This window comes from Propithecus coquereli, unplaced genomic scaffold (assembly GCF_000956105.1).
Source record: "Propithecus coquereli isolate 6110/MARCELLA unplaced genomic scaffold, Pcoq_1.0 Scaffold188, whole genome shotgun sequence".
Lineage (NCBI taxonomy): Eukaryota > Metazoa > Chordata > Mammalia > Primates > Indriidae > Propithecus > Propithecus coquereli.
This window is the reverse complement of record NW_012143634.1, coordinates 1926216-1949198: the sequence shown is the minus strand read 5'-3', so window position 1 is coordinate 1949198 and position 22983 is coordinate 1926216. Positions and strand designations below refer to the sequence as shown.

At 38.8% G+C, this 22983-nt stretch overlaps 1 protein-coding gene and 1 pseudogene across 1 annotated transcript in view; one reads left to right on the top strand and one right to left on the bottom strand.

The window, feature by feature from the left end:
- Positions 1 to 2290, top strand: part of LOC105809030 — a 4041-nt pseudogene extending 1751 nt beyond the window's left edge.
- EFHC2 (EF-hand domain (C-terminal) containing 2) overlaps positions 1 to 22983 on the bottom strand; it is a 150995-nt gene that overhangs the window by 103551 nt on the left and 24461 nt on the right. Inside the window, exon 2 of the mRNA XM_012642805.1 lies at positions 18833 to 19021. Within this exon, the coding sequence (XP_012498259.1) occupies positions 18833 to 19021 (189 nt within the window). The remainder of the gene's footprint in view (positions 1 to 18832; positions 19022 to 22983) is intronic.

Sequence of the window (22983 nt, the reverse complement as noted above, 5' to 3'; positions counted from 1 at the left end):
GGAAGGACTTTGGCATTTCTGGAACACTAAGAAGTGTGATGGACGGTTGAAAGAAGGCGAAACAGTTCCTACGGCGCCGGCGCCAGAGCGGCGCCGGGGCCCTCCAGCTGTGAGGGCCCTCGGTCCGGCGTGAGGGCTGATTGGTGCGAGGGCACACCAGCACGAGGTCAAGTACCACCACCGGAGCGGCGCTCAGGTAGGGTGCCCCGGCAAACGCAGCTGCCTCAGGGAGCTCAGTGAGGTGGTTTGGAAGGGACCTGAAAGCCCAGAAAGAGGACTTTGTACTTTTATGCCGAGATTTTCTTAGGGCTCATCCTGCCACGGAAATTCTTTCTCGTCCTTTTCGTATTCTTCAGTCTTGGGTGTGGGTAGGGCCGGCTCCAAAGACTGCCTGATTCGGAGTACTTGGGGTTCCTTTCCTCCCTGTGAGCTCCTGTGTGCTCTGCCAGCCCCTTTATAAAAGAAATGGCTTCTCTAGAGGAGGGCGCCTGCGGTTCTAACGATACATCCAAACATAGTTTCCCTAACTCCATGAACTCTGAATTTGTGGTTGAAGTTGAGGGTCAAAATAAGGCTGAGAAACCAAACATGTTCCCGAAAAGGAGGGATAAACGTCAAGATCAGGGCTCTTCAGCGATTTACCTAAAGGCTATCCAAGACATCCTGGGAAAATCCTCGCCCAAAGGAAAGGGAGAGGCTGGCACTAGTACAAAACCAAACATGAGAGAGCATCCCAACCCTGGAAAAAGACCAGCCAGGAATCTCACCATTTTGCCTCCTCACAAAGAGACTGAGTCATCCCCAGAAAAGAGCAGCTTCAGTGACAGGAGGGTAGTTATAAAGCCTAAGAAATTCAGTGAGCAGCGACGTGGTGACCAAAAGACAGTCATTGATAAAAAAAGTTCTCCATCCCTAGAAGTTGTAGATGACGATAACTCCCATTCACTAATCCAAAAGGATAAAGGAAGGAAGGGGGTGATTGAACACCCCTCTTCAGAAAATGACTGGGCTGATACCAAGATCTCCACAGTCAGATGCTGGCAGGAGACACTCTCACTGGGTCTCCCTGTAGTTTCAGAGCCTTCATCTTTCACCAATGACCATGGCACGGACCAACCTAATTTGTTCTCTAGACCTTGCTATGACTCCAACAGCCGTTGGCCCAACAGTACCAAGCCTTCTTTTTATGCTTCCTTGGGCAGCAGCAGCAACAACATGTTCCAGTCTGGGAGGAGCAGGCGGAGCTTCCTACGTGATGACTACTACAATTATACAGTGAGCTCCCAAAACAGGTCCAGAGATCTGAAGGTGACAGAAAAAGGCAGATTCCAGAGTTCCCGTTCATTTCGCTTCTCCAGAAATTCGGAAGCAGAAGTAAAGACGAAAAGATCATATCAAGAGGAGACACTATCATGTCCTCGTACAGGGTGTGCATCTAGCTTCCAGCCAAGGAGCCTCTGGCAGGCAAACACAGAGGAGGGTTTCATTGATACCCACTGTCATTTGGACATGCTCTATGCCAAATTGTCTTACAAAGGGACTTTTGCCAAGTTCAGAAAAATTTATAGCCACTCCTTCCCTAAGGAATTTCAGGGCTGCATCTCTGACTTCTGTGATCCTCGTAACCTAAAGGATCGCCTGTGGGAGGAACTGTTGAAAGAGGATCTGGTTTGGGGGGCCTTTGGCTGTCACCCTCATTTTGCACGTTACTACACTGAATATCACGAAAGGAATCTTTTGCAAGCCTTACGGCACCCCAAGGCTGTGGCATTTGGAGAAATGGGCTTGGATTACTCTTACAAGTGCACCACACCTGTCCCAGAGCAGCATAAGATATTTGAAAGACAGCTGCAGCTGGCTGTGTCTCTAAAGAAGCCCTTGGTGATCCATTGCCGAGAAGCTGATGAAGATCTGCTGGGCATCATGAAAAAATTTGTGCCTTCTGACTACAAGATCCACAGGCATTGCTTCACTGGAAGTTACTCAGTCATTGAGCCCCTGCTGCAGCACTTTCCCAACATGTCTGTGGGCTTCACGGCAGTCCTGACTTACTCTTCTGCCTGGAAGGTCCGAGAAGCTCTGAAAAAGATCCCGCTGGACAGAATTATCGTGGAAACTGATGCTCCCTACTTCATCCCTCGCGGGGTTCCCAAAAGCCTTTGCCTATATGCCCACCCAGGCCTGGCCCTGTATACAGTGCGAGAGATTGCCAGAATCAAAAGTCAGCCACTCTCCAACACCTTGGCCGCCTTGCGTGAGAACACCACTCGCCTCTACAGTCTTTAAGCAGAGAAGGCACAGTCAGGAGTCTTCCAAAAGTGGGAGACCAGCGGCCTGACAAAACATATAGACTGGATTTGAACTCTGCCCGTGTCCCACGTTAAGGTTGTGTTCGGAGAATCCACTGGAATGGAGTAAACGAGGACAGGATGTTTTCTTCAAAACCTCTTCATAAGACTTCCGCTTCTGGCTGGTAGGATGGGGTGCAATGGGATGGGAAGAGAGCTAAGGGAAACTGCCTTTGATGTTATTAAGGTTTTTTCTTCCAGCCAAAATGTGATAATCAGTAAGGAAGAGAGAGTTTGATAGAGTACAATGAGTTTGCCGGTCTAAATCCCTGTTCTCTGTCACCAGTGTTTTTGAGCACTTGGTGAATAAAATCACCTTCCTACTTATCTTTTAAAAAAAAAAAGTTGAATTTTAAAAGTAAGGTGGGTGATTTGTGTATTATATTTGTATATTATAGCAATTCTATAATCCATATGGTTTGTTGTTAAATTATAAGTTTAGTAACTGTTCAATTTGCAATGTCTTTATTTGTAAAGATAAACCAAACTAGCATTTCATCTAAAAGGAAATTAGATAAATAAAAATTAGGTAATAGTTATGTTAAGGGGGCTGTGGAGGAGCTTAGAGTGATGGGAGCCAAACTGATCGAGTCTTAGAAGCCACTGAGGAGATAAGTCTTGAATCTGAACTAAATTCCCAACACTTGTGTAATTCTAAAACTCTTTAGTTAACCAGTATATAATAATAGCAACTGTTTATTCAGATTGCTCTGATTCTTTTTTATTTTATATTTTTTTTTTACTAAATTCACCCTGACTGATGCTCTGATTCTTCACAAGGCCCGAATGTATACCACTTGGAATTACTGTTCTCCAGAAGGGCTTCAAAAGCATCAACAGGACAGAAACAGAGAAGAGCTTTAGCTCCCCATTTGGCAAACAGCAGTCCTCCCTGAGAAATTAAAATGAACCCACATTGTAAGAAAAATATTTGAGTTGTGAAATGTAATTTTATGAGCCAAAACATACACTTAAATCCAGGAGTCCCATTATTGGATGAGGAATGCCACTTTAAAAATGGAAAATCTCTGCCAGGTGTGGTAATGCACCTGTAGTCTCAGCTACTCAGGAGGTTGAGGCAGGAAGACCCCTTGAGCCCAGGAGTTTGGGGCTGCAGTGTGTTATGATCGCTCCTGTGAATAGCCACTGCACTCCAGCATAGGCAACATAGCAAAACCTGGTCTCTAAAAAAAAAAAAGGAAATTTTTTTTTACCCTTAAAAACTGAATCTATGAAAATAGGCCCAGAATACTCCAGACTTCTCTAGTTTCCTTCAAGTGCATTTATCTGGATCCAGAAAAATCAGCTGGCTCCTGACTATTTGGTTCTCAGCTCAAAAGTCACCTCCACAGAGAAGCCCTCCCTGACTACCAATCTAGAGTAGTCACCCTCACCTAGGAGAAAAAAAGCCTTGGCTCATTCTGTTTCAGCTCTATCATAGCACTCAGCACTGTCTGAGAGCCTGTTAATTTACTTGTATATTCATTGATTATCTTCCCCACCTAAGCTGTAAGTTTACAAGCTTGTCAGTCTTCTTCACCACTCAATCCCGATGTTAGAATAGTGCCTGGAACAGAGCAGGCAGTAAGCAAAAGATTTCTTGAATTAATATGTGAATGAATATCTGACTTTATTAACACCTGGCAGTTAATATTTGTGGGAGAGGGTGATATTAGGAGAGGAATAGAGAAATAAACCATATTTCTAGCACCCCTCCTTAATTTAAAGCCAAGGCAAAGATTAAAGGCCACCTACATTCTGCTGTTAAATGTTATCCATAATAAAAAGAAATAAAGTCAAGCCTTACCAGAAACCTGACAGTTCATATTTCCTATAAACAACACTGAGTATATCATAGATTTCTCCTTTGTTGTGAGTCTTTTGAGAAGAAAGTGTAAGGAAGCTGTAGTGCTTCATTTTCCTTTAGTAGAACAAAAGAAGTTAATGCAATGTGAAAGGCACGATTTCATTATATTTTTGAAGACAGAAAACCTTCAAAAACTAAGCCAAGGTTTTGAGTTAAGAAGATTTTTTTCTTAATTAATATACAGTTTAAATAGACATTGCTCGTGTGTCCTTCAACCCACAGGGGCCCTGACTTTTTATAAAGGATTGTAGGAAAGAGGGTCCCATGGACACACGTTTTGGGGAAATACTGAGTTGTACGAAGTTGCACAGTAGGTTTTTTTTTTATTTTGGGATCTCACATGTCCTTTGATATGCTAATATATACCATAAATACACAAGAAAGTATTGCTCAGTTATAATACTTATAGATTAATATGAGACACAGCTCAACGAGCTGAAATTCTCTAAGAACACCAGCTTGGGAAACACTACCTCAGTCACACTCTCCTGGCTGCAATGTCCTTATCACATTTTGTACATATTTCTCTCTACTTACCACATTCCAATATCCTCTTTCATTTACCTTTCTCGTTATGTAAGCTCCATGAGAGAGCAATATGTCATTTATCTGTGCCCAGCGAAGTGACATACCAAGTGGGCACCTCAAAGATGGATGTGAAGGAATGACTACATTTATAAGTACACATTCAACAAGATAAACAGGACATACACGTGTTATAATAAAAGTAATTTTCCTTGCCAAAATAATTATCTCCTTTTTATATGGGAAAAATACTTTTCTAACCTCCTCCCTCTCTACGTTTTGTTATGGCAAATATATGTATTACACTCTGCAGTGTTTCTAACATGCAAGAGAAAGCCTCGCCATAATTCAACTTTATTTCTTTAGGAATGGGAGTGATCAATGTAGTTCTGAGTGTAGTATATCAAGAGTGACCTAAATCAGAAATCACAATCTTTGTTTACTTATTCCATGAGTGAAATAAAGAACACTTCACCTATTTACGTTACTGGTAAAATCTTGCAATCCAAATGTGGGAAATTTGGGGCACTCTGTAGTTTTCTGTGAAAGTAACAGATACTCCGTTGAACCTCAAAGAATTATTATTTAGCATTTATCTGTTTGTATGGCACTGGGTGTGTCTACTCTCCCATTCTGGAGGCATTAGAGAGCTGTGAAGGCAGCCGGTGATCTAGAAATTCAATTTGCCGTTAGTGGTCCCTGGGCCATTAGTCAGTACAGAGGCACAGGGCTTCTCAGGCCCATTAATGGGCTCCCTGAACCTTGGCAGTCCTTTTGGGGTATGTCAATATTTCGCTTCACTTAAATTTTAGAAAGGCAGCAATTTCTACCTTTAAAAATCAAAAGGAACAAACTGCCCACTTTGTCTTGGGAGATGGAGGGATTTCATTTTTTCAGTTGGTCTTTATTCATATCTAACTTCATAATTTGTACCTGCTTATCGTAGAGTTTTTGAGACTACTAAAGAGCACAAAAAGGGGATAAAATACCCCATAATCCTACCACTTAGAGACAAGCACTTTAACATTTAGAGTAGCTCTAATTTTCTCATATTTCCATAGTTACTGACCAATTCCAGCATTGTACTCCTTGAGTCAGTTTTGCAAATTAAGATTTACTACAATGTTCACTTCATAATTAGTACAGCTATACATTTTACTTCCTCCGAATTTATGATTTAAATATTGTTTTCTGTATTTTTTGTTTCCTTTTTTGAGCAAACAAGCTAGAGGTTTGTTAATTCTGTTGTTTTAAAGAATCAGCGGTTGGCTTAACATTTGTTCAAATCTATTCTGTTACTGAACTATAAAATTGTGCTTTAAAATTTAATTTTTTTTTCTTTCTGGTCTCTTAAGTCTGTTTTATTGTACATTTTCTAATGTCTTAAGCTAAATGCTTAGTTTATTTTTAATTTGGGGGGCAAGAACAAAGCATTCAATAACCCAAATTTGTAATTATAACTCTGCTGTATATGTAGACTTTTATTTTGATAAAGTTTACTTTTACTTTGTAAAAATTAATATATATATATTACAAAAATATGAAAATAGGAAAAGAAATAAGTCTGGCATTTCTGTTACCGAGAACCCATTGTTGGTGTCTTTCCTAACCATAATTGTGATCATATAGCTATGTCAAATTGTATATTCTTTTAAATAATTTGTATGTTTTTCTGACTATAAAGCAATTCATATGCATACTTATTGAAGACTTATGTACTACAAAACCCCACCACCGATATACAATGTTAATGTTCTGACGTATTTTTACTTACAGTCTTTTTTTTTAAAACATAGTTAAAAACATAAAATATCTATGTGTATTAAGCAGAGTTAAATAGAGAATGTTTACAGGTCCTAGAGAAAGAACATAAAGACAAGCTTTTTTTTTTTTTGAAACTACCAATTGAGAGATTTTAACTCTATTCATGGTAATTTTTGATTTTTAAAAAATGTCAATTCAGGTATTTCTAAAAATTAATGTTGACTGAAACTCACCTAAATAAAGAAAGGTGACATGTTTTTGTTTTTGCTGTCCCTATCTTGCATTTGGGGCTTATTTTATGATTGTTAGTCTTTTATCTTTCAATAAATACTTAAAATGTTAACATGATGTTTTGAATTTTTTATTTCATAATTACCTATTATATGTTTCTTTCCACTGCTTACCACTATTTCATGATTTCCCTGTGGTTTAACTGTTTAATTTGCTTTATCTCTTAGTTGGCTGGACAGACCCTCAAGCAGCTTTCTTGGGAAAAGTATATAGATGGCATATTTATGATAAATTATATAACCGAGATCATCTTTCTGCTGCTTTCACTAATGAATAACACCTTGACTGAGTCTAAAATTTCTGGGTCACAAATATTTTCCCCTGAAAGTTACAGATAGACATTGCTTCACTGTCTTATAGCATTTAATATTGCCGAGAATTCTGATGCCTACTTCTCCTTCTTTGGGGGTTAAACTACTTTTTCTATTAGGATGCTTGGTAATTTCTTTGCTTTCTCCTTGAAATTAATATAAAATTTGCCAGGGTATGTATAATTATTGGTTTCCTTTTTGGTTTCCTCTGGTACAAAGTAAATACTAGATCTGCAGATCTATGTCTTTTTATAGTCCAGAAAGTTGGTTTCGTTTCTATTGTTTTCTTATGGTATGCTTAATCAAGTTGGTTGCTTTTAATCTAGCCTTTAATTCTTTAGGAACAATGGTCTGCATGTTAGAGCTCCATCCTCTGTCCAACCTTTCATTTTCTTGTTGCTCTTACATACTTTTCTGCTGCATTTTGGGAGATTTTCTCAAGTTTGCCTTTTCATCTCATTTCCCCAGTTTGATTTTTTTTCTTTACTACATATAATGCATTTTTTAGTTGCTTCACATTTCTTCCTTCTTCAGCAAGCTCCCTTTGACTTTATGCCTAGTCTCATTCAGCAATATTTTTAATTTTTCTCTTGTTCTATTTTCTCCTTCCAGCTCTCACTCAGAGTTTGCTTTCGCTGCTTACTTTGTGTTACATACTTCCTTGCACTCAACAGAAAGCACAAAGCACATTGTTATCAAAAATATTTATTTTCCTATAGAAAAAATACTTTTAAAATAAATAAATTTCTTCCTCTGTCTCTTGAATGCTATGTTCTCTGTTTATGTTGTGGAGTCTTTTCAGAAACCTTATGTTGGGTTTCTTCATTCTTAAACAAAAAGCAGTCTATCCAGGCAGGTGTTTTCCCCAAAATAGTGTGGGTGGGTTCCCTTTCACTACCTCTTCACTGTTCATCCTAATATTCTTAGATTCCTCCTCTCAGTGGGAGACTGGTTAATATAAATTCATATACAGCATGTTAAGAGCAGTAGGGATGGAGCTGGGGCCATAGATAGTCCCCAGCAGGAAAAACTTTAAATTCTTACATATAAACATTTTATAAATTGACCTGACCTCCACTCTAGGAACAGAGTGGCCAGTCCTTTGTATGCCATTGCCTGTTGCATCAGAGAATAGCCCAAAAGCAGGACCTGCTTTCTTGGCCTCCTTGTTGACACTCTTAAGCCATCAATGGTTGTGAAAGTAAAGCAAATGGAAGCCCCTACAGGTTGTCCTAACCCCCAATTCAATTCTTGTCACTTTCTCAGGAAGTGAAATTACAAGTTGGTTTTGGTATATTCCTTCAATATGATCCCATCTGCACTATATCAAGGGGAAATTCTTCAAAGTTTACAGTATTAAGATAGAACCCCTCCCTGGCCTCTAACACTAAATTAGTTTCTCCATATTTTAAAATTTTGCAGTCATTTCAATTGGGATTGTGGAGGTGGAGGTACATCTAAATACCAATGCTCAAGTTATAATCTCACTTGAAATTTTCATTTTTTTCCTCTCACTTCATTTTTTGATAAATTTATGTTCCCATGGATACTGTGTTTAAATAGGCACATCTTATTTTAAGAAAACTCAAGTTATACAAACCTGAATCTCATTTAGCTTGTTGAGCATAAGAGACAGTCAATAAAGGTAAGTTACATAAATCAATGACAAAAAAGACAAATTACAGAAGGATAACTTCCAAAGAATTTTTCATATTACAAAAATATTATCATAAATCTATGTATAATTTATGCTCAAATTTTCATGACTAAATCTATGGTTTAAGATGAAATGTACCTGTATGGGCAGTATAAGTATTTGTGAAATTTAGTTTTACTTTTCTGCTTCTTAAGACATGATTTTATGATACATAAAAGGGAAAGGGAAGTGGCTAGAATGCTAGAATGTTTTTCTTGTAACTTTATCACTAATTAACTATATAACTGATGCGAACCACTTAAATTCTTTGTTCACTAGTTAACCTTTCATCAAAAATTAGAAAATTAACACTTGCTAACCACAGTGATAACCATAGCACTATTTAAAGGATTAAGAAAAGTATGTATATGTAACAGAGCTTTGGAGAGAAAAATGAATGTATAAAAATACTGAATAATATATAAATCAGTGTAGGATGCAAAGCTGGAAGCTTGAAAATACTGTCAAAACCATATCTAAAATAGTCTTTTCACATCCTTATGGAGTCTATTGAGCAAGGCAATTGAAAAACACTTGATATTACTAAAAGAGGTTCAGACCCACTGTTTAAAATCAGACTTCCTGAAAAATGATGCCAGGACTAGAAGAAGGGGGTAACCCTATCCAGCATAAATCATGTTAATCATGGAGTTTTATAAGCTGAATAAAGAAAACTAACATTTAATATGAAAAATACCTACCGTATAACAGATTATATATATAAAATTGTTCCTTTATCTTTTCTAATATTTTTCCATATATACATATATATGGGGGGAGAGAGAAAGAGAGAGAGAATCCCTGTCTGAAATGCTTGGGACCAGAGTGTTTCAGATTTTTTTTTGATTTTGGAGTATTTGCATGTATACAATGAAATATCTTCAGTATGGAACCCAAGTCTAAACACGAAATCCATTTATGTTTTATACACGTTATACACGTAGTCGAAAGGTAGTTTTATACAATATTTTTAATAATTTTGTGCATGAAACAAAGTCTGTGTACACTGAACCATCAGAAAGCAAAGGAGTCACTATCTCAGCCACCCATGTGGACAATCTGTTGTTAGGCATCACCACCATTCCTGACTCTGAATTTATATGCTACAGATAAGGAATCATTTTTCTTAGGCTTATTCACACATTAGTACTTAACAGTAAAAAATATGACACACCATTAATACAGTGACAAACTCATGTTTGGAGTAACTAAGCAGCAGAGTAGCATCACCAGAATATCTGTACTAGCTGTTAAGCAACACCAAAACAAACATCAGGCTTTCCATCTCCACCTACGATGTTGTGTTTTGATTAAAAGGTTACTGTACACTGTATTATTTTTTAGGTGAGAAGAAACATCAGAACCAGTTGAGAGAGCACGAAGTGGGTCCTCTAGGGATCAGGAGGCATTCTGCTGGACAGCTTTTTAAAATGTTTCTTCCAGAGTCATCTGCCTCATTAACAATGATTTTTGTCTCAGAAGTCTCTTTCGTTTTATAAACTAGCATGATTTCTTGTTCTGTTATGAATGCACAATTGCTCTAGTCCTTCAATAAGCCCATCACATATTTTCACCAGGTCGTCTATAGGCACTTTTTCTACAGTGTTAACATCATCTTCATCATGACTATTATCACAATCACCTTGATTCACAACGATTTTGGCTGTTTCACCATTGGTCAATGAATGAACTACTGGAGCCTCATTATCAATGTTAAAAACTTCTTTGATATCCACTTCTTCCAGCTTACTGATGGACTCTGAAGGTATATTCTTTGCATATGTTAAGAGGTCAGATATCATCTTTTTCTTACTTGATATATGGAATCCTTCAGTGTCACCACCTTGTTCATCATCATTACTAAACATAGTCATAGGTCAGAGGTTGTGCCAGGCATATGCAACTGTGTCTTTAGTCGCTGCATTCTAAGTGTTGGCAACAGCATATATGGCATCCTTCATGCTAAACTCCTTTTAAAAACCATCCATATCCACACTTCTATTCACTGCTGCTAGCATGCTGTTCAAGAAAGTGTTTTTATATTTACTCTCCATTGAGCTAAGGATACTCTGGTCACATGGCTGAATTAATGAAGTCACATTTAGGGGAAAGTACATGACATAAACATTATTTCTGATGAGAATTTCAGCTGGACAATGAGGAGAACAGTTGTCAAGGAATAAAAAAGCCTTGCAGTCATCATCCAGTCCAGCTTCTCTGCAGTGAACAGGAGATACTGGAACAAACTGTTTGTGAAACCAATCAGAAAAGATGTCCCTGGTGATCCATGCCTTTTTGTTAATAATGAACTGGTAAGAAAGTCACTCCTTGAAAACAGCAAGGATACAAGCCTTTGCCTATCACAGCAAGTTTACTTTTTATGCATGCTTGCTGCATTAGCACATCGCAGCATAGTTATACTATCCTTGCCGCCCTTAATTCCTGTGGGGGCTGTCCACCAGATGGAGTCAGTGTCTTTCTGGGGCAATAACACCAAAACAGCGATGTTTCATCAGCATTATAGAGTTTCTAGCATCAGATTTTCATCAGTAATGACCTTGGTAAACTCATCAATGAATTTCTCCATTGCTTCATGATCAGCAGATGCTTAATCACCACAGATCTTTAAAATTTTAATGCCATGTTTTTTCTTAAATTTCTGCAACCTTCTTGTTGAATATTCACAGTTGCCTTTAATTTTCAGTTCATTGTGAGAGATCTTTGCTTGTTTCATGATAAGCATACCATTAAGTGGCATGTGTTCAGTGTGAGGCTGACAGATCTACTCTTTCAATACACAATTGAAATCTTCCTTTTTAGCCTTATACAGTGTTTTTCTATTTTTCATTAACTTCTGTTCATCACTTTCATCATAGAACTTCAACAGTTTTTCCTTCTGTTTCTTCAGGTTATGTATGGTGGTCATTCCAACACCATGCTCTTTTGTAAGATGTTTCACACTTACACCACTGACCAGTTTCTCCAACAGCTTGACTTTCTGTGCTATAGACAAACATAAATTCTTCTACTTTTTCTTATCATTGTTATACACAGGGGTATCTGCAGGCCTTTTTGACATTTTCAACAATATCTTTATACCACAGGGCAGAGAATAAGCAAAAAGAAAAAAACCCACAATAAGTAATGCACGTGGGTCTTAGCCCATGTGGGGCACCGTGGGGAACCTGTTGTTAGTATGTCTGGTCTGCACATGTGCCATTTTATTACTCTTTGTGGGCATGCTTGCATGGGAGAATCTGGGCACATGTGGAAAAGATATATTGCAGTTGAAAGGGGCTAGGGGTGGTTCTCCCTTGGGGGTGCTGAATAAACTGTGCATTGTGCACCTGTGTTTTGACTGCAACCGGTCACATGAGATTAGGTGTGAAGTTTTCAACTCGTGGCATCATGTCAGCACTCAAAAAATGTGATGCTCAACGTGTGTGTCTGTGTGTGTGTGTACTCAGAGGGAATAATAAAGAGAACAAGGCAAAAACACTCCATGCCATCATTTTGAGATATTATTATGTATTTTTTAAAGGCTGGATTCCACCCAAAAGAGGCAGAAGAAAGATGCTTGGATATGATGCCTTTTATCTTTTCCTCCAACCCAAAGAATTTATTCTGTAATTATTCTATAATAAACTGGACTCCCCAGTACAGTGGATTATTTTACTGGTCCCAAAGTCCATTATTTATTTCTCACGAGCGCAACAACAGCCAAGGTCACAAAATGGATACTTGATACTGAAAGGCTTCTTTACAAAAGAAAAATAATACAAACCAAACCAGTTATGGAATACCTGCTAAGTTCAAAGCTCTATGTGGTAGATACAATACTCAATAAGACAATCTCTCCAGCTACAAGGATTGTACAGTTAAGTAAGGGGAATAAGACTATATGAAAATAACTGCAAAACAGGGTATGGTACCTCCAAATAATTATAATGCATTGAAGATAAAGCTAAAAGCCATTAGGAAAGACTCAATAACATTTTTAAAAATCCACTCACTATATATTGCCAAGCGCCTGCCATGTGTCAGGCACTGTGCTAAGCTCTGAGAATTCAAAGCTAAATAAAATAGCCAACACTTACAAGCCAGTACTTACAATGGGTCAGGCATTGTGTTAAGTGCTTTTATAGTCTGTCTCATTTACTCCTCACAACACACCTATAAAGCAGATAATACTGTGATCCTCTTTTTATAGAAGAAGTCAAGGTTTGAGAGGTTAAGCAATTTACTCAAGGTCTCAAGGTAAGAGAATGGGAAAGCTGGGATTAGAACTCAAGCTACCTAACCTCAGAGACCACAAGCTTAACCACTATCCCCCAAACTGCCACAAAATCCCACCTCACTCTTGCTCTGTGGGGGACACAGAGAAGAGTAGGAGTTTGTGAAAATGCTCCCAAAGGAGGGGGAAGTGCCAAACCACCTGAAAGCACTAAGAAGAAGGCATCACAGTGGAGTTAACATCTGAAATGGGTCTTCAATGGGCTGAAAGATGGGGGAAGTGGACAAGTGGGGAAGGGCATTCTCTGCATAGGGAACAGCATGTGCAAAGTTATGGGACCATAGGAGTGCTTGGGACGTGGGATACTGCAAAGTCGTTTTGTGTAGCTGAGGGCTGAGGGGGGAGAGGGGAGCAGAGTAAATGAGACTACAAAGGTGGAAGAGCCAAAAGATAGGCGGTCCCTAGGCCATGCAAAGGAGGTCAAAGTATTCTAAACATTTTAGAAAGTTAACTCTGCAGCAGAGTGGGCAATCGAGAAATGGAATCATATTGAAGGCAGGGATGCCATTGAAGAGGCTACTCTCTAGGTCAAAGATGATGAACTAAGATAGCAGCAGTGGCCTTGGAAAGAAGGAGACTGCAAATGAGTAAAAACAAACTTGTTCAATTAAAAAACAAGGTGACTCAAGAAACCAAATTATATTTTAAAAATTTATTTTTATATTGTTCAAAACATAGAGTCACATAGTGCTACATGAATAATCAGCTCAATACAAACTCAATGTCAATTAATGCAAAGTTATTAAAATTCTAATTCTGTGGTCAGTAGTTTTGATTATAATTATTATGTTTACAATAGATGGAAAAAATGAAGTAATATTTTTAAATGCATGCATACCCCATAAGATCAACCTTTATCCTGCCACTTACTATAATAGAGCCATTTGTAAAATAGCAAACAAATTAGGCTAACTAGGAGCCATTGACAAATGAAAAGAAATGAGAGCATAATTATAGAGTCTATGTAATGGTGCTTAACAGCCAGATAAAAGTCATATAAAAACATTCAGTCATTTGTGTATTTCTAAATATTCTGACTTTTTATAAAAGCAGTTAATGATAGATGTTATATGATAGCAACCGCAACATAGCATAACCTGCTAAATGCCAAATTTCAATTAATAATGAAGCAGAGAGTGCCTGGTATAATTACAAAGAGCCTCAGGGCAGGAGATCCAGGGTCCTGGCTCAGTTCTAGGATGAACAAGCTGAATTTGACCTTAGTCAAGTAGACGGCTAGAGGTAAAAGGGCCTTAGAGATCAATTAGCCAAGCCCTGCCTTATAATCAAGGAAACTGAGGCTCAGAGAGATAAAGTGACTAAGCCACATCACACAGTTAGGTAATGGCAGGACCAGGACCAGAACCAGTGTTTCCAACCCCTATTCTCAGACCCTAGCCCCCGCTCCACTTCTTGCAAATGATTCCTCCTTTATACAGTGAGGGCAGCCATTGATGTTTGCTTCTTCCTTATGGAGGTACTGGGATAATGCCTTGAAATCATTGGTTTGAGTGGTGCATTTTGTGGCTTGGACAATGTTCGTGTTCTCTCTGTGTTCATATGGATTATGATTATGGAGTGGTCTTGCTTTTATCTTAGTCCATCATGGCCTGGTTTTATTTAAATGAATTCGATGAAATAACTAGTCTTTGGGAAGTGAATGCAGTATCAGGCAAAATCTTCGGGCTATTCTATAAATCGCCCCAGTGCCAGGGATTCTAAGCAAGTAGGACTGTATTTTTCAATGAGAACATTACTGGCATTTGAGGTAGAACAATTCTTCCCAGTATGGGTTTGCCTTTCTCACATCGCAGAATGTGCGATACATACTTGGCTCCTAGGTACTAAATGGCGGCAGCACATCCTGGTCAGGGCTGGCCCTAGGGTGAGGAAATTTAAAAGATCGAAATTAATGCAAAAAAAATCCAGGATGAACAAAATGTCAAAACGCCAAATTTTTAATAAAGGTGGGATCAGTATTACTGATTTTTCCTTTTGCCTCAGGCTCCAGTATGGCTCTCATGGCACAGTTACTGATCCTGTCTTTATTTAAAATGCTGGCATTTTGTTCATCATGGATTTCTGGCATTAATTTTCATTTTTTAAGATATTACACTAAAATATTATCTAGCTTGATTATTGAGTTCGGAGGGACCCCTTAAATGTTCCATGCAAAGCAATCGCCTCACTTGCCTTACCCTAGAGTCCTCCCCTGCTCCTAGTCATTGTGACAACCCAAAACACCTCTGTGCATTTCCAAATGCCTCCCTGGGCTGAGAACCTCTGAAGTAGGGGTTGATTTTTCTCATATTACTGCAAGACAAAGAGAGAGAGAGCCTGGGCCTTAAACAATAGCTCCGTGCTGCCAACGAGGACCTAGGTTCCCTTCATCTCACTGCACCCACAAGATGGCTGCTGTGCCCTAGGAATTATGTCCTAGTTCTGGACAGGAAAACAAAGGGAGGGCAAAGGGCAGGAAATTGTACCAGCTGAGCTTGACTGTTTTCATTAGAAAAACAATAACTATCCTCGGAGCCCCACCCAATAAACATTAATGCATTTATAGTATCATTGGCCAGAAGTGAGTCACATGGACAGCCCTAGCTGCAAAAAGCCTGGGGAGGTGAACACTTTTAAGTGGGTACATTTCCAGCCTGAATAAAACTGCTGTTCTGTCTGTAAGAATAAAGGGGAGAATGAATAAAGGATAAACAGCTAGAAGTGTTCACCATGGGGACCATGCAGGATAACAAATGCTAGCTATTTTGGTGATTGCAAATAGCATTTTCTCTGCTTATAATGTGATGGTCAGCCTGAGCAGGGCATTTTGATGGTCACTTTTAGAATTATGGATAAAAACTGGAATGCTGTCTTAGGTTAGGTTCCATAGAAGCAGAGCCTAAAACAGGGATTTAGGTGCATGTGATTTATTAAGGGCACATTCTTGGAAGAAATCTCTTAAGAGAGTAAGGGAAGCAGCAAAGGAAAGGGAAATGAGCCAGGATGCATTCTCAGGTCAAGTGTAGCCTTGGCCTGATGCACTAGGAGCTTTGGAGCCTAAATCACAGTAAAGAACTGTCCCACCTTGAAGTAAGGAAGCTTTTTACCCTTGATAAATCATTCAGTCATTGGCTGCCCCCTCTTGGGAGAAAGGTGCCAGTATAACCTCCCAGATGTCTCTGGGAGATGCAACTCCCATCAGCCAAGAGCAAGTCTCCAGGGAGGGTTACAGGTGGAAGCTGTCAAAGCGTTTGTCACTGCCCCCTGATATGAACCTGGGTGGGCACCAAGAGCATCTACTACAAATATTAATTTTAATACACTTTCCAAAGAATTTACTTTATTTTTACTTTGTATTGTTTGAGAGTGTAACCCTAGATACATTGCTAAGATTAAAAGCTATTGGAAAAACTGGCAACAAATTAAAAATGTCTCATTTTTAAGAAAAATGATTAACAGGTGTTGACTTGTTTTGTTGAACCACTAATGTAGAAAGCGCTGTATAATTTGCTCTGGGTATTAACCAGGATCTAGTGCTAGTCTATAGTTCATAATCTCATCAGAGCACATAAATATTTCATAGTCTTAGTGTCTCATTTAAAGCTCAATGAATATTTAATTGAAGTTGACCAACAAAATAACTGAAAGAATTATGTCACATCTAGTTAGACCTAATATGAGCAAGCTCTTCATTTTCTCAAGCAGTCAGAAGCTAAAATTATTCTAACTTCATAAATATTCTACATAATTGTATAAGTAATTAAAGGACTACAAAATAGGCTTGAAAGGCACATATTAAATGTTGAGAAAAACATGAAATAAAACGGATTTTCAACTTTAAATACAAGAGAATAGTTTAATACATTGTGGCCTACATTATTTATTCAGTAGTAGATTAGTTTAAAATATTGTCAATACCCTCTTTTTGACATGAGGTAAAAATAGAATCTTTTCTTTGGCCCTTGCAAATTAAACATCCTATAAGATTGAGAGTAACAGAAAACCATACATAATCCACCGAAGTCAGTCAGCCTAGAAATTGTTTTTAAGCTCCTGGTCCAGCACTGACCCAGGTACTTAAACTAATAAACAAAAAAAAAAAAAGAAAAAAGAAAAATATTGGCCCATGTTCAAAGGAGAGATGGTTTCCTGGGAAAGAAACCTCCCTGTGGTCTGTTAGATCTCTATAAGTGTCATAACTGAGCTTCAAAAAAATGTGTACTCTAATTGATCTACTCTATCACAGATGACATGGGGATGTGTCACTTCCACCAAATTTGAGGACATTTTAATTGGAATCAAAATATTGCCAACCAATCTATGTTAAAAGCTGCTAAAAACCACCAGGTCAATTTAGCATACTACAGTCCTGAATTATTTTTTAATTACAAGATCTAAAATAATCTAATAATAGGGTTTTTTAATCCTAGCTCTCTGGGAGGCCGAGGCGGGCGGATCGTTTGAGCTCAGGAGTTCGAAACCAGCCTGAGCAAGAGCGAGACCCCGTCTCTACTAAAAATAGAAAAATTAGCCGGGCATGGTGGCGCATGCCTGTAGTCCCAGCTACTCGGGAGGCTGAGGCAGGAGGATCGCTTGAGCCCAGGAGTTTGAGATTGCTGTGAGCTAGGCTGACGCCACGGCACTCTAGCTGGGGCGACACAGTGAGACTCTGTTTCAAAAAAAAAAAAAATAGGGTTTTTTTTGGAGAACAGAACAAGGAGCTGTGATACGGGATTATCTGATAAACACAGTATATCCATAAGCTGGTCCCCTTGTTCTTCTTTTTCCTTTGATCTTAGTCGCTTTTTAAGATACTCAAGTGCATTCCCTTTTCTAACTGTCAATATGTCAGTATACCAGTGTGTATGTGTGTGTGTTATGTGTACAGACACATACACTAAAAAGTTCCGACTCTTGTCCAATAATGGTACCTCTTCTCTTTACTTCTATAATTCTTGCCATGTCACCCTTTAGTCCTTAGAGACGGAGAACCATAATTAATATGGAGAAAAGAAGAGAAGGCATTTTTGTATTCCTATTTAATGCCACATTCAGAATCAAACAAAATTATTTAGTTAATGACAACTCATGAAATGAAAGTGAGTCTGACCAGACTCTTAGTGTCTGTAGAAGGACAGATTATCCTGTCCAGGGAAGGAAATGAGAGAAAGATTGATAAGCATTGACCAAAAGAGATGAACATTTAGCATCCTGCAACCGATGCACCTGGTCAGAAACAACAGAGCAAGGATAATTTTTCTTTGTTTAGGGTACTTTTGTTCTTGAATTCATCTTTTTAAAAGAATTAACCTTGCTCAAGATACAAAATTTCACTTAGGAGGAATAAATTCAAGAGATCTATTGTACAACATGGTGACTATAGTAATAGCAACGTATTGTATACATGGAAATAGCTAGGAGAGTAGATTTTAAGCGTTCCCACCACAAAAAAATAAGTATGTGAGTTAACGAATATGTTAATTAGCTCAATTTAGCCATTCCACAGTGGATACATATTTAAAAACATAATGCTGCACACCATAAATGTATACAATTTTGTCAATTAAAAAAATAAAGACAAGGGAGAAACACTAAAAATAAAGGCAATAATAAGTGGAAAAGCCAGAGAAAAAAGAACTAGCATTAACATTTACCTTGGAGACTCTTATTTTCTCAAATCTATTAAGTATCTGTAAAATTTTAAGAATGTATTTTTCCCAATGTCATGTGACTTACCTGTTTATCAAAAGCTACCCACGACGGTGCATCAGTTCCATCTCCTGTAGGAAACCTGCTATATTTAGGCTTCATCTTTTGCCCAGGAAGTGGTTGTCCACCAATTCCAGGTTTATCATCACTCACTAGCATCCTAACATTATTGCAAAAGCCCCAATGTTGGGATTTGTGGAACTTCTCCTTTCCCACCTGTGAACACATGAAACAACATAAAATAGCCAGTTACTCTTCATGACTTTTCTAATCTGTTTTAAAATGTAAACACATTTTCCCATCATTTATTTTTCCCATCACGAAATGCATATAGAATGGCAAATAATTATGAACAATCTTTATCCGTAAAGTTGTGCCACATTTTAAATTCAATTCATTTTACCAAATTCAAAACTTTGAAAAGCAATAAGAATAAACCTAATGTTCCATGCTATTTAGAACATTTAAAAATAACTACTACTGCAAGTGAACATTTAGAACATTAACTTGCTAATTGGTCTTTCCCACTTATTTGCCAAGAATGTAAACAAAAAGAAAGAAGGAAAGAAGGAAGGAAGGAAGAAAGAAAAGAGAGGAAAAAAGAAACAAACTGTACTACTTCAGGATAAAAAAATGTAACTGCTTTCCACAGAAGTCTAAACATTATTTTTACCAAAACAGAGAACAAAATCTTTTCCTCATTAAAATAAACATAACAGGAAATTCCTCAGAGCTGCCATTATCCTCCTAATTACAAAACTTTGCCTCCCTCCCACCGTTTCTGGTGGTCTAGTGAGAGAAGGAAAAGCACAGATGTGACTACCAAGGGTTGATGTGAACCATCATCAACTCTCATGCACTGCTGGTGGGAAAGTAAACTAGCACAGCCGCTCTGAGGAGTGAGTTGGCAATACCAGCAAAGTGAAAGGTATGTATGTCCTACGGCCTAGCAAGTCCACTCCTACACAACTCTCTCTTTATAATACAGAGGTCTAAGACTGCATGTATCAATATAGACAAATCTCCAAAAAATCAAGCAAGAAATATAGGTAGTTGAAGTGCACATAAAATTTGATAATTCCACATAGATAGAGCTTGAAAATATTCAAAAATATGGTATTTTTTATGGCTAATACATGCATGGAAATGATAAGCAGCAAATTCAAGATTATATAATATCCATGATAATATATTATGATATCATATCAATGAACAGCCATGTGCCCCATAACCCTGCATTAAAAATAAATACTTCAAATATAACTGAAGCCCCCTCTCAGAGTTCATGGCCCTGCCTCTTTCTCCAGAGGTAAACATTATCCTGAATTTACTGCTTTAACTTTGACACTTTGCCAGGATTGTATACAGCCGGGGCAATAGCCTCTCGCAAAGCATGATGCATTGGCAGGAAAGTCTTACAGGAGTGCCGAAAAGACCTCATTTCCCATTATGGTGAAGGCAGCCTGGAAGAATCGGAAGCCAGGGCCATGACAGCTGCCCCAGGCAGATAACAGCCCAGCAGCTCTAAGGCTGGGGGAGGAAAGCTAGAAGCAATGGTTAGGCCAGTGAGCTGTAGCCTGGCTCTGCCCCTTAGAGAATCAATTATCGCCACCTCCACCATCCCCTACTCCTCCTCACACACACTCACGCACACACACTCGTTCATACAAGCAGGTTACCCAAAGTCAGTCTCAGACCACCAGCGAACAAAGCGAAAGTTAGGCTTAATAAAACGAATGGTGGAATAATCTAGAATTTTATAATAATGTCCTTTCTTCCAAAGCAAATAACTTAAGGTTGTCACAATCTCACCTCAAACCAACAAATGTCTCTTAATCATTTACTATAGTCCTAGCTTTGTGCCAAATATACTAGTTACAATAAGCATACGAATCAGCTTCTGCACTGCAGAAGAAACCCACAATCTTGCTGAGAAACAAGATTAAGATACAGAAAACCACTAGAAAACCAGAAACAGTACAGTTACTATTTAGACTATTTACTAGGAGCTGGACCCTTTACTAAGGTTTTTATATTTTTTTTTTCATTTCACTGTCACAAAACTATTTGATCAGTGTTACTACTGCCATTTTTCAATAAGGAAACCAGGGCAGACAGAGGGAGACCAGCTTATCTGAGGTTACATAGTAACTAGTAGAGGCTGCATCTGAACCAAATTCAGGTGACCCTAAGCTCTGGTAAGTTTTCTGACCAGAGCTGTAAACTGACACATTGCAGTGGCAGTGCTGAGATTCCGTGGATAATTGGATAGTGTCTTAGGCCTGGAGGAATGGGATGAATTAGACAAGAGAGAAGCAAGCGTGTTCTGAGCAAGGTTATGAGCAATGTGTGCAGCTGAGCTGACAGTGCCAAGTGTGAGGAGCAATAGAGGGGTCAGTCTAGCAAATAGGACAAGTTCAAGTTTGGAAGGAGGATGAGATAGAGTAGACTATGTAAGGAGGTCTATATTATGGAAAGTCTCACATTTAAATAACTTAAAAGTCTCCTTCATCAGGCTGCCCGAATATTTATTAAGGCCTAATAGCAGCCAAGCCCTATTCTAGGAAGTATGGCATAAAGATTAAGTCATAGCTGGCTTCCCTTCCCCTGAGGAGCTTTCTTCAATACTTACAAGTCTCTCCTATGGATCCAAGTTTCCATCATCGTGTCCAAAAGCACTTGCTATTGTTTTTTTGTTTTTTTTTTTTTTTGAGACAGAGTCTGTGTTGCCCTGGCTAGAGTGCTGTGGCGTCATCCCAGCTCACAGCAACCTCAAACTCCTGGGCTCAAGCAATCCTTCTGCCTCAGCCTCCCAAGTAGCTGGGACTACAGGCATGCGCCACCATGCCTGGCTAATTTTTTCTATATGTTTTTAGTTGTCCAATTAATTTATTTCTATTTTTAGTAGAGATGGGGTCTCGCTCTTGCTCAGGCTGGTTTCGAACTCCTGAGCTCAAACAATCCGCCCACCTCAGCCTCCCAGAGAGCTAGGATTACAGGCGTGAGCCACCGTGCCCAGCCAGCCCTTGCTATTGTTGAAGGCCTCATTCAGTTACCTGACCCCCAGAATTCCACAATTTGTCCACATGTACCCTCCTCTTTGGTGAGACCACATCTCACAGTTTACAAGGTCTCCCGATGCTCATTCAGAGTCATGTCTCTGGTTGGGCTATACCTCTACACGAAACCCCTTTTCCCCAAGGATCAACTCACATCCCACTACATAGTCATCCATCCCACAAACATCTGGCAAGCATCTATTGGGTGCTAAGTTGTGGCAGACTCTGAGGACATGGCCTAGGGTGAGCCACAGCTCCCAATCTTGGAAGAGAAGCCAAGGACTATGGCCCTGGATTTGGCAATAGTTTCTTAGATATGACATCAAAAGCAAAAGCAACAAAAAGAAAAATAAATAAATTAGACTCCATAAAAATTAAAAATTTTTGTGCATGGAAGGACACTATCAAGAAAGTGAAAAGACAACCCAAAGAATGGAAAAAAGTATTTGGAAATCATATATCATAAGAATCTGTTATGTAGAATATATAAAGAAGTCTTACAACTCAGCAAAAACACAAACAATCCAATTTAAAAATGAGCAAAGGGGCTGGGCATAGTGGCTCACACCTGTAATCTTGGCATTTTGGGAAGCCAAGACAGGAGGATCACTTGAGGCCAGGAGTTCGAGACCAGCCTGGACAACATAGCAAGACCCAGTCTATACAAAAAATAAAAACTTAGCCAGGCATAGTGGTGCATGCCGATAGTCCCACCTACTCAGGATGCTGAGGCAGGAGGATCTCTTGAGCCCAGGGGTTCAAGGTTGCAGTGAGCTGTGATCACACCACTGCACTCCAGCCTGGGCAACATAGCAAGACCCTGTCTCTTAAACCTTTCTCCAAAGAATATATACAGATGGCTAACAAGCACATGAAAAAATGCTCAATGCCATTGGTCATTAGGGAAATGCAAATCAAAACTACAATGAGATATCACTTCATACTCACCAGAGTGGCTATAATAAAAAAAATGAAAAATAACAAATGTTGGAGAGGAATGGGAGACACTGGAATATCTCAGACATTGCTGGTGGGAATGAAAAATAGTACAGCTGCTGTGAAAAACAGTTTGGCAGTTCCTCATTAAGTTAAACTAGAATTACCATATGATCCAGCAAT